We start from the raw sequence: 13,344 nt of genomic DNA, 5'->3' as shown, positions 1-13,344 counted from the left end.
CAATGTGGAATCTGACATTGCTGACTGTCACTTTGACACAAAAGTCGTCATGGGTGTCGTAAAATAGGTTTTAGGGGGTGCTGATTCCAAAATTAATGACCAATGTTCAATCTGACATTGCTGACTGTCACTCTGACACAAAAGTCGTCATGGGTGTCGTAAAATAGGTTTTAGGGGTGCTGATTCCAAAATTAATGACCAATGTTCAATCTGACATTGCTGACTGTCACTCTGACACAAAAGTCGTCATGGGTGTCGTAAAATAGGTTTTAGGGGTGCTGATTCCAAAATTAATGACCAATGTTCAATCTGACATTGCTGACTGTCACTTTGACACAAAAGTCGTCATGGGTGTCGTAAAATAGGTTTTAGGGGGTGCTGATTCCAAAATTAGTGACCAATTTGGAATCTGACATTGCTGACTGTCACTTTGACACAAAAGTCGTCATGGGTGTCGTCAAATAGGTATCCGGAGGTGTTTGAAAACTAATGACCAATTTGGAATCTGACAGTGTTGACTGTCACTTTGACACAAAAGTGATCATGGTGTCTTCAAATAGGTTTTCATGGGTACTGATCTCAATATTAATGATCAATTTGGAATCTGACATTGCTGACTGTCACTTTGACATAAAAGTCGTTATGGGTGTCGTCAAATAGGTTTCCTTTCCAGGGGTACTGTAAACATTCTGTATACATATAACATGTAAAATGGTGCAATAAAGAATATTTACTTACTTACTTACTTACTGTGCAATGTCAGGTTCCAAATCGGTCATTACTTTTTAAATCATTTCATTAATTTTGGAATCAGTGCCCCCTAAAAACTATTTGACTACACCCATGATTCCTTTTGTGTCAAAATTACAATTAGCACTGTGAGATTCCAAAATAGTCGTTAATTTTGGAATCAGCACCCCGGAAACCTTTTTGAAGACACCCATGACGACTTTTGTGTCAAAGTGACAGTCAGCAATGTCAAGATTCCAAATCGGTCATTAATTTTCAAATCAGCACCTCCGGAAACCTATTTGACGACACCCATGACGACTTTTGTGTCAAAGTGACAGTCAGCAATGTTAGATTCCACATTAGTCATTATTTTTGGAATCAGCACCCCTAAAACCTATTTTACGACACCCATGATGACTTTTGTGTCAAAGTGGCAGTCAGCAATGTTAGATTCCACATTGGTCATTAATTTTGGAATCAGCACCCCTAAAACCAATTTTACGACACCCATGACGACTTTTGTGTCAAAGTGACAGTCAGCAATGTCAGATTCCACATTGTTCATTAATTTTGGAATCAGCACCCCCGCAAACCTATTTGACGACACCCATGACGACTTTTGTGTCAAAGTGACAGTCAGCAATGTCAGATTCCACATTGGTCATTAATTTTGGAATCAGCACCCCTAAAACCTATTTTACGACACCCATGACGACTTTTGTGTCAAAGTGACAGTCAGCAATGTCAGATTCCACATTGTTCATTAATTTTGGAATCAGCACCCCCGCAAACCTATTTGACGACACCCATGACGACTTTTGTGTCAAAGTGACAGTCAGCAATGTCAGATTCCACATTGGCCATTAATTTTGGAATCAGCACCCCTAAAACCTATTTTACGACACCCATGACGACTTTTGTGTCAAAGTGACAGTCAGCAATGTCAGATTCCAAATCGGTCATTAATTTTTAAATCAGCACACCCGAAAACCTATACTCGTGGTATATGCACTTGAAATGTGAAAGTGAAAATGCTAGAATGACATGTAAACCACGAAGTTGTATAGTCATATTGTTCATTGGTATTGGTGACCACCATCTGGCTCCATCATCAGACCCTGAGCACCACCTTGAAGTAATTAGAATTGTATTTGTCTTATTTTATCATCATATTAATATAATTATACTTTAATACTTATCTTAAATTATAAGTTTTTCTAGTCGGAGACACTTCAACATGCTTTTACAGGTGCTTTTGTAGACATACAGACGCGTACGCCCGTACTCTGCACCTCATTGCAATATCAGTACAATTTAATTGAATTCTCCAAGAATCTGGTATGCGCGTACGACGTTGTCGGTGATGTCCTTAACGGGCAAATCGCGGGTAGCCAACCACGTGCTGCCGCTGGCTCCTCGCTTATACGCCGCCACTAAACCCGCCGCCGCCGACTCTATCCTGAAAATTATTTTGTTTGAATAATATTGGAGGGCTCAGAATGTATAGAATATAGACACAATGTTTTTTTTTTCTAGCACAAACAACGATCATATGATAATATTATCCGCGTTTGGCAAAGCCCACAGAAATAGCATGTCAAAGAAGAATATTCAAATTTTATATCAAAAGGTGGGCTGTGGGCATAATGACAATATGACTGGTTGATAATATTAAGGTACAAGCTTGTCCAATGTTACCAGCTGCAGACATCTGAAATGGCTGATCTATAACAGGTACATATTTTTGAGTATGAAAGCAATAACCAAATGTGGATCTAAGTAATGAAATCTCACTTCTGGTGGATTTTTGTAGCCAGTGCGCCCGCGAGAATCTCTGGAGTAACGTTTTTATCCAAAGAGCCCAGTTTGGTAGGCTTGACTAGCTCAGTGGTTGTAGGTCCAAAACATACGGTCAACACTCGTACGCCCGTTTTTGTAAAGTATTTTTCTTTCTGCAAGTAAATAACTTGTTAAACTTAAAACACGTTTCCATTTCCTTTTTTATTTTTCATGGGTTAGTTATACACGTCCAATTCTTACACAACGACCGTCGTTGTGTAAGAATTGGACGTGTATAACTAATACATTAACTACTTACTTCTATACTGAAAGTATTAATACTCAGTACTCAAAAATAACTTTAAATATTCCAATTCTACAAATTGAAAAGTAAATATACCGGTCAAAATTGAGCTGATAGCTCATAGCTTACTAGCTCGCGGTAGGACCAGTGCCTTATGCTAGTCGGGTACGAGCAGCTGAGTTTCATAAACTATCGAGACAAATAACCGAATAATATACATATAAATAAACATTATAAGACATTCTTACACATTAGTATTATATTAAATAAATCGATATTTACCCTTCTTACACAGATTGACTGACTCCCACAGTAAGTTCCAGAAAACTTTTGTTGTGGGTACACGGACAACGATATACATATGTAATTGTGTTTAAAAACTTACCCCGATACAGTTACTGAACTGTAACACTGCAGCTTTAGTGCCAAAATATACAGGCATCAAGGAAGATTGTAGAAGCGCTGCTGTTGAGGAGACGTTGACGATAGTTCCTCCTTTGCCGCCTTCGTCTACTCTCATCAGCTCCAATGCTTTCAATGTGCTTGTTACTAATGAAGTCTGGAAAGAATACAGACCCGTCATTTTGACAAAAGTAATAGCTTTGGGAGGTACAATCTTTTGCCACTGACTGTACTTTCTTTCCATAGTCAATGAAAACTGAACAAAATTATTCTAAGTAGGTAACCAAAAAAAAACATGGAGTTTATTATGTTTATGAAAGAGTCTCCATCGAAAGAGTCGTCATTAGTTCAGCTCCATCATCTTAATATCCACTCAATTGCTTTAAAATATTCAATGGCCTCTATTGTCAAGTAAAATAAAGATGACAGCTGGTAACTAGAGCTGCCAAAAGCAACTGAGTTTATTATTTTATTATTATTTATTGTTATTAAAATACAGTGTCAAACATATCTAACATATAGTCCCACAAAACTCTGGAACGGAACGAGTTTGTCTGTGGGATCAAAAGTCTCTCAATTACATAAACTTAATAATTAACTTTAAGAAAAGTCGTTGAACTTCTTAAATAAGAAATAATATAAATTATTGTAATATATTTAGGTAATGTTAAATTTGTACAGAGAGTGGATATATATTGTCACTCGATATTAAGTAATGCAAAATTTCAATCCAATCAGATATCGAAAAGTGTGCGTCACGCACATTTATCTTCAAAAACATTTGACCCACATCAACTAACAGAAGAGAAGAAAGCTAAACTCGTACAGGTGTCATTCATACAATCATAGTTTTGTTATTTCAATTCGTGCCAGCTTTCGTGAAACGATCTCTACCTACAGAACGAAGTAAGTACCTTCCTACTTACCAGGTTAATTTCGATTTCCTTCCTATAAACTTTATCATTCATAATTGCCGCGTTGTTGATGACCACATCAATGTTCCCTTTTTCTTCCAACAGTGAGTGGAATGCGGCGATCAGCTGATCGTCATTTGTCACGTCACAATAGTAGAACCTTGTCTTGCCGAATCCATACTTCGTGTTAAGCTCATCTTGGAGAAGATTCCCAGACGTCTCGTCTACGTCAAGAATGGCAATGTGCTGTAGACGAAACATAAATAATATAAATAATAGGTACATCGGGGCAAATTTCGACTGGGGGGAAAATGTAACTGGTCTATTTTTTCCATGTTTTACAATGTTTGCATTATTAAATAGAGTGTCCACCACCGGTTATAAATGGTAAGCGTATTCAGTGGAGTAGTCCGAATCACACGTCGCATAACATGTTTCGCAGAAACACTTTCAGTCGAATGGTAATTTTGCAGAAAACTTAGTTGGCATTATTACTACCACGCATAAGACACATTTGGCAGAATATTGTTTTACAGAACATTACTTTGGTCGACTTTGATATATCATAATTGTGTGTACCATAATAATCTTATAGCATAATATTACATTAGCAGAATTATTACACGCTATCAAAAAAGAAAAACTGCCCCAGAGTCACCGTTAGGTACGACGACGAGCGAAGCGAGGAGGAGTGTTAGGTATCTTGCATCCCCAACACATCCAACTCGCTATCGAATAGTAAATTGCAACTTTATGCCGCGTAAATAGTATGCACAAATATTATCTGCAAAAGTATTGTTCGCTAGTCGAACAATACTTTTGCAGATATACTATTATGCAGCAATACTATTATGCTCATAAAACATTATGACAACAGACAAAACGGTATTACAAAAATCTGCGGAATGATTTATGCCAAAGCATATTCTGTGTAAGGTGTTTCTGCCAAACGTGACTTCTGCCAAGAACTATTATATAAGTATTATTATACGAATCAAATATATGCGTAAAAAGTTTCTGCCAGATAATAGTGAACCGTTATAAGCAAACAAAAATATTTAATTTCATTAAATCAGGCAAAAATGTGCGCATGAAACTTGAAACTAGGTACTTCAAAATATTTTTTGTTAAATGTAAATACTTTGTTTAGTACAAAAATTGCTTTTAAACCTTCATTTTAATGTAGTAATTTGTAGAGTACATATTTATGGAGTAATAAACTGTAACACTGATTTAAACATTCACGATTTTTACACACGATTTTTACATCGGAGGTTGGTTTAAAAACATAGTTTTACGCAATTAAGTCACGTTTTGTAATTTTAAGAATAATAAACTGTAATTATTATATAAATTGTTTTTTGTATGTACGAGCACACCTCGGACACTGGCGATCATATGAAAGAGGCGCAGCACACAGTCTAAGCTCGTGTGGGTGAACTGAACGCGTAAATACTATGCTTGTATGAGTGAAACATGACAGGACAACTGTTCGAGTTCTTGACAGGCGGTAACTGTGAGGTAACCGAGAGGTGGTGGGCGGCACTTTCAGCGGGGAGCGGGAGTGGCCATACTGTACGATAGTATTCTTTATTATACTGTGGTACGAGTAAGTACGGTTTAAATATAGAAAACAATTTATTTTTATTAATTACTACACAACATTGATAGTTATTTGTTATACAAGGGGGCAAAGTTGTATTTTAACACACGAGAAGTATAATACATTTGCGCCCGAGTGTAACACAAAACTTTTCCCCTCATTATAGCGAGGAAACTACAACGCAAAAAATGCGTTTATCACTGCTTCCAGCAGTTCCACGGGTAGTAAATCATCTTTATTACTAGATTCGCCTACTTTCATCAATTTTAAAGCTGTTATTTTAACTTTATACAAGGTCAAATTACTTTACCCACTAGTGGATAAAATGCGTTTTTACCCGCTGGTATTAAACGACAAAACACGTGTTTCCGAGCTAGTGAGGGGAAAAATATATTGATCATAGTATGTTATATGCATGCCTAACTGCCAACGTACCTTAGCCCCCTCTTCGAGCACCAACCTCACCACTCAAGCTCCTATGCCGTTTGCGGCCCCAGTGATCATCACCACTTTATTCCACCACTCATTTATATCATCTTAGCAGCGAAATATTTGTCTATGTCTACGTACTTTAACCCCCTCTTCGAGCACCAACCTCACCACTCAAGCTCCTATGCCGTTTGCGGCCCCGGTGATCATCACTACTTTATTCCACCACTCATACGACAGCTTAGCAGCGAAATATTTGCCTATGTATACGTACCTTAGCCCCCTCTTCCAACACCAACCTCACCGCACAAGCTCCTATGCCGTTTGCGGCCCCGGTGATCAACACCACTTCATTCCACCACTCATGCTCTTTATTCCACCACTCATGCGACATCTTAGCAGCGAAATATTTGCCATGTCCTTACCTTAGCCCCCTCTTCGAGCACCAAGCTCCTATGCCGTTTGCGGCCCCAGTGATCATCACCACTTTATTCCACCACTCATTTATATCATCTTAGCAGCGAAATATTTGTCTATGTCTACGTACTTTAACCCCCTCTTCGAGCACCAACCTCACCACTCAAGCTCCTATGCCGTTTGCGGCCCCGGTGATCATCACTACTTTATTCCACCACTCATACGACAGCTTAGCAGCGAAATATTTGCCTATGTATACGTACCTTAGCCCCCTCTTCCAACACCAACCTCACCGCACAAGCTCCTATGCCGTTTGCGGCCCCGGTGATCAACACCACTTCATTCCACCACTCATGCTCTTTATTCCACCACTCATGCGACATCTTAGCAGCGAAATATTTGCCTATGTCTACTTACCTTAGCCCCCTCTTCGAGCACCAACCTCACCACACAAGCTCCTATGCCGTTTGCGGCCCCGGTGATCAACAACACTTCATTCCACCACTCATGCTCTTTATTCCACCACTCATGCTCTTTATTCCACCACTCATACGACATCTTAGCAGCGAAATATTTGCCTATGTCTACATACCTTAGCCCCCTCTTCGAGCACCAACCTCACCACACAAGCTCCTATGCCGTTTGCGGCCCCGGTGATCAACACCACTTCATTCCACCACTCATGCTCTTTATTCCACCACTCATGCGACATCTTAGCAGCGAAATATTTGCCTATTTCTACGTACCTTAGTCCCCTCTTCCAATACCAACCTCACCGCACAAGCTCCTATGCCGTTTGCGGCCCCGGTGATCATCACTACTTTATTCCACCACTCATACGACATCTTAGCAACAAAATACGTGCCAACGTACCTTAGCACCCTCTTCCAACACCAACTTCACCACACAAGCTCCTATGCCGTTTGCGGCCCCGGTGATCATTACCACTTTATTCCGCCACTCATACGACATCTTCGCAACGAAATAAACCTAATACTAACAGAATGTTGGTTCTGTTTCACTTGTGTCAATATTATACGTGCACTCATTGCCGTTCTGTGTGTCAGTAATTTCCAGTGCATTTGAAACTAAGCTCTAAATTACATTATGTAATGCATTTTTTGCTATCGTACTCATTTTCTCAGAAGCCTTCGTATGAGATATGCTACTTTAGTCTACCTCGGTAGTTTTTGTACTGAGTGTGACGGTACAGGAATAGCATAACTATCACGCGTCATTGTAAAAATTCGATGGTATTAAGTACATATACTCATAGAAATTAATTGTAACATCGGTTCGACAAGTTTCTGGTGAATTTGGGTTGATCAACTTTTTTATTTCATCGAGAAAGATATTTTTTCATTTTTTATGAATATCTTTATCTATTCATTACTAATATAATAAATAGTAAAAGTAGTATTGTAGTTGATATTAGGGGCCGGATCGTCAAATTTAGATTAGACAATGATTAGATTACAAAATACAATATATATTTATTTAACTTGCGTATGAGTATAAATATATAAATAACTATCAATATTATAGGGCTCCCTTACAGAGATTGACAGAGTCCCGCGGTAAGCTCAAGCTTGTCAAGCTTGCGTACAGTCAACAACACAGCTGTGAATACAGACACAGTGCCAAAGATATATGTAAAATAATAATAATATTTACACATAGAATAGTCCCAATACTCAGGAACAATAATCTGTGCTCATCACACAAATAAATTCTCTTACCGGGATTCGAACCCGGGACCATCGCATTAGCGGTCATGGCCAATGTCCATTATGCCGCAGTTTCAAAAAGCACTAAAACAAACTGATAAGAACTGACACGGCCAGGGTGGTTACCGTGTAAAATAAAACTGGCGCAAACGCATAACTGCCGTCCTATCACTAAAACCGCTCGAAGCTGCATATTACCAGTTTTACGGTTAAAGATTATTTATTCCCATAAGAATTACAAATTCACTTACATGATAATATCTTACTACTTAACTTAATTCTAGTTCAACGCACAGTGCTTAATTAAGTTATTCCTTAAATAACAATTCAATATTTAATATAAAATCGACACATATGTAGGTAATTTTAAAAAGCGACATGCGAACAAGTTTAGTTGTTGTGCAGCGGCTCAGCGCCGAGCGCTCGGCGATAAGGCGCCGGCGTACATTAACGTATCATTGTGATGGATGCGGCATCGGCAGAGTGAGCGTACAAACTTTTAATTTTTTGGTTACTTATTTTAAATTGATTATGGTTACATATAAAGGTTCATTTAAAGTTTTACTTCTTTATTATATTTCGCGTGCATATTTTTTTGTTTTTTTTTTTAATTAATCGTATACTTAATGTAACAATAATTTAAATTTAATAAAATGTAGTTTTTAGTATATTTGAGGCTAGTATTTTTATATTGTTAATTTCTTATTAAATTTTTAATATGTATATATTACGTAATTAATTCTTTTTTAGGCGTAACGGGCCTATATATATATAAATATATATCTAGCATGCTTTGATAAATATTCATATACTTATAAATTGTTGTAAATTCAACAAGCTTATTTATGTAAGTATATTGATTTAATATTCGTGGTAGTAAAATTTTAAGTAGTAATCTATTTTATGTTTAGGTGTGTTTGTGTTTTGACTTAGTTTGAATGTTATATTTATTGCAATTTTTTTTATATGTTTATTTAATATATTTTTTAATTTTTTTTAGTTTAATTTTTTGTTTTATCTGGTGTAAAGGGCCAATATTTAATAACTAATTAATATCTTACATGCTTCTATAAATAAACTTATTGAGTAAGGTAGCATAGTAATAATTTAATATTTGTGGTAGCTTTAAATGTTTATTTATTTAGGTAATACTATTTGGCATAAAGTTTATAATTTTAATAGGGTAAATCATTTAACAAGTTTTACATTATTTATTATGTGGTACTTTAGGTATTTTTTGAAACGGTTAATGGATTCTAATTCTCGAATGTCTCTTGGTAACTTGTTATATATTTGAGCCCCTTCATAGACTAAACTTCTCTTTCCGTAGGTGGACCTGTGTTGAAGTAAGACTAGATTATTTGCATTTCGAAGTTTTTTTATCCGATTTGAAATTGGTTTTTTTTTACGAACGATATTTGTGTATGTATCCGTTTTTCTAAAATTTTTCGTATTAGTAGACAAGTTAGGTAAATATATGTTTGGGTGACATTCATTATTTTAGTTTCAGTATAAATTTTTTCAGTAGATGTGAGGTAATTATAGTGAAATATGGTTTTAACTAGTTTGTTTTGAGCTATTTGGATTTAATTTAAATTCGTTTTAGCGGCGGTGCCCCACACCTCAATTAAGTAGTCAATATGTGGCTTAGCTAGGGAGTTGTAGATGAGGAATTTAACTTTACGTGGTAAACATCGTGCAATATTTCGGAGGGCCCCCGTCAGAGACGAAAGTTTAGCTTTGGTGGAGAAAAATCGTTAATTTTTTTATTAATTGCAGAGAAAATTACAAAGTTTGTTTTGGAGATGTTTATGGTAAGTAGATTAGACTGAAACCAATCATTTAAAATATCTAAATCGTTTTGTACATTTATCATGATTTCTTCAATACATGTTGCACTGTAAAAGATGCTCGTATCATCGGCATAAAGCGTTACCAGTTTTCATTCGGAGAAATATTCTAAAATAGGAAAGAATTCCCCATCGGCTGGTCTTGGAATCATATTTTTATCATGTTTAGTTACCGAGATACAGAGTCGACATACCTCGCTAAGTGCACTATTTTATAACCCTTTCCAATAGTATAAAACCGCAAACCCACATTTGTCTTCTATAACTTATATTAAAGCGCTTAGCGGTTGTTTATCTTTATATTTTTATTATACGATACATAACTAAAACAACGTTACTTGACATAAGCTTCATAAATTCCCATTAAAGCCGTTTAATTCCGTTATTACATTTCATAACATTCACTTTTTTAAATAAAATACTACGCTTAAACATGGCTAACGTCCTTTAACCGTGTATTTAAAGACTTTCATTGTAATTTCGGTTACAAATACATCACTAAAACCTAGTTACTGCGCTTTACGGTGAATTTATTACTAAAAAATATTCATAATGCGACACTGAAACAGGACAAACCAGCAAAGCTACGCTAAAGCTACGCTAAACTATTGTGTACAAATAAAGCGTAAACAAAAAAAGTTAATTGCAAAGAAATTACATTGTACCATCTTATTGCTATGTAGACATTGCCATAGCCACATACATTTTGTAAGCATTTATTTACCTTACAATGTTTTAGTACCTATGTATAAGATAAGATAGATAAAATATCATTTATGGTATAATTATAATAATAAATAAATAAATATTAATAAATATTATAGGACATTCTTACACAGATTGACTGAGCCCCACGGTAAGCTCAACAATATGGCTTGTGTTGCAGGTACAGACAACGATATACATAATATATGTACAAATACTTATATACATAGAAAACATCCATGACTCAGGAACAAATATCTGTGCTCATCACACAAATAAATGCCCTTACCGGGATTCGAACCCGGGACCGCGGCGTAGCAGGCAGGGTCACTACGCGCTAGGCCAGACCGGTCGTCTGGCCTAGCGCATTATAGGTTTACATAATGGGTGATATTTTAGTAGGTATTTAGGTGGTATCACTATAATTTGCCTGTCAGGCGTACAATATTTGTTTACTTAAATCTAGATTAACTATTTACAATTCTATTTACAATATATGCTTAAACTAAACCTTACGCCAGTGAGAGGGAAAAAATATGTAGTGTACCTATACAAAGTGAGCTCTTGTATTAAAGCGTTGTATAGAAATCTATATTGAAAAAATCATTTATAGTGTAAGGCATCCTTTTTTTAACACTTGTGTTATAGGTTTTTTTTAATTTGTATGTATGGATTACTTGCGCAACATTATATTACCGTCAAGCTGATTTAATAATGCACATTTTACAGTCAAAATCAAACTAATAAATGTTATTTCTTTTTGCAGGTAAATCAGGTGCATCGTAGCTTAAAATTGTATTAACTAGGTTGAATTTAAGTCTGTTCCTCTGTTGTTTGTATGAATTTGTTGTTTGTATTGGAGCGGATAAATCAAGATAAAGTTTTATTTTGGATAATACATATTATTATATTGTAATTTTACATGCTAGGTATAAAATTCTTCTTCTTTTGAGTCATCGCTTTTAATGCGGCTGCGACGGAATGGTCAAAAATCTTCTTTCCTTATACATATCAAAATGTGAAACATTTTACGAATTATTAAAAAAATAAACGTTGATCGAGTCTGTTACAACGAAGGATAAACCAAATTCGATGATCGTCAGCAACGGTTTTAGCTTGGACCAGTAAAAGGAAGTTTTAAATTCGATGTATTTTAGTCAGCATTGAAAATTAAAGCAGAAACGTTCGACGTGGCTAAGTTAGGCAAAGAATTCTGAGGTATCAATGTTAAAAATTCTTGAAACAATACACAGCGATAGAATTTTCCTTGGTAAAGATCGAGTTTAGCAATCCCCTTCTGTTCTACATTTCTTAAACTTGCTGCTGGTGCGATGACTTGTGGTCGGTTTTTCGGTATTTATTTAATTCGCAGATCTCTATTATCGTTTGTATTCTGGAGTTCGTAGCAAGCCTAAAAGAAATAACATTTATTAGTTTGATTTTGACTGTAAAGTGTGCATTATTAAATCAGCTTGACGGTAATATAATGTTGCGCAAGTAATCCATACATACATAATTTAAAAAAACTGTTAAAAAAAGGATGCCTTACACTATAAATGATTTTTTCAGTATAGATTTCTATACAACGCTTTAATACAAGAGCTCACTTTGTATAGGTACACTACATATTTTTTCCCTCTCACTGGCGTAAGGTTTAGTTTAAGCATATATTGTAAATAGAATTGTAAATAGTTAATCTAGATTTAAGTAAACAAATATTGTACGCCTGACAGGCAAATTATAGTGATACCACCTAAATACCTACTAAAATATCACCCATTATGTAAACCTATAATTAATTATACAATAAATGATATTTTATCTATCTTATCTTATCTTATACATAGGTACTAAAACATTGTAAGGTAAATAAATGCTTACAAAATGTATGTGGCTATGGCAATGTCTACATAGCAATAGGATGGTACAATGTAATTTCTTTGCAATTTACTTTTTTGTTTACGCTTTATTTGTACACAATAGTTTTAACTGGGCTCGCGATCGAATATTTTGATAGAATAACTTACGAGCTAGGTTTACTTGTTGCGGCAGACGTGTGATAATACGTAAGCAAAACGCAAGTAGTGCTTGAAAAAAACTTTAAAACAAAGATATTCAACACTTACCTTCGGTTTCTTAACATTTTAAGGAGAAAATGTTCATTCATCGGTCATTACAGCCTTCGCACAACCTGCTGTATACTTTTACAACTAGCGGGGTTTTAGCGTAGCTTTGCTGGTTTGTCCTGTTTCAGTGTCGCATTATGAATATTTTTTAGTAATAAATTCACCGTAAAGCGCAGTAACTAGGTTTTAGTGATGTATTTGTAACCGAAATTATAATGAAAGTCTTTAAATACACGGTTAAAGGACGTTAGCCATGTTTAAGCGTAGTATTTTAACGGAATTAAACGGCTTTAATGGGAATTTATGAAGGTTATGTCAAGTAACGTTGTTTTAGTTATGTATCGTGTAATAAAAAT

General features: G+C 35.7%; 1 protein-coding gene across 3 annotated transcripts; it reads right to left on the bottom strand.

The window, feature by feature from the left end:
• Window positions 1-1,935: 1,935 nt before the first annotated feature.
• Window positions 1,936-8,509, bottom strand: LOC125227859 (15-hydroxyprostaglandin dehydrogenase [NAD(+)]-like). Of its 3 annotated transcripts, XM_048132237.1 has the most exons (6): window positions 8,255-8,274; window positions 7,454-7,576; window positions 4,144-4,377; window positions 3,201-3,374; window positions 2,527-2,684; window positions 1,936-2,191 (listed from the first exon to the last, which is right to left on the bottom strand). In XM_048132237.1, the coding sequence occupies exons 2-6, from the start codon at window positions 7,550-7,552 to the stop codon at window positions 2,047-2,049; spliced, it is 810 nt and encodes a 269-aa protein (XP_047988194.1). In that variant the 5' UTR covers window positions 7,553-7,576; window positions 8,255-8,274; the 3' UTR covers window positions 1,936-2,046. The 3 variants fall into 3 exon arrangements, with proteins under 3 accessions (XP_047988194.1, XP_047988193.1, XP_047988195.1); XM_048132236.1 differs by lacking the exon at window positions 7,454-7,576 and having other exon boundaries at window positions 8,255-8,509; XM_048132238.1 differs by lacking the exons at window positions 7,454-7,576; window positions 8,255-8,274 and adding an exon at window positions 8,320-8,495.
• Window positions 8,510-13,344: the final 4,835 nt, after the last annotated feature.

Source organism: Leguminivora glycinivorella, chromosome 7 (genome assembly GCF_023078275.1).
Source record: "Leguminivora glycinivorella isolate SPB_JAAS2020 chromosome 7, LegGlyc_1.1, whole genome shotgun sequence".
Lineage (NCBI taxonomy): Eukaryota > Metazoa > Arthropoda > Insecta > Lepidoptera > Tortricidae > Leguminivora > Leguminivora glycinivorella.
This window is presented reverse-complemented; position numbering and strand designations above follow the sequence as displayed.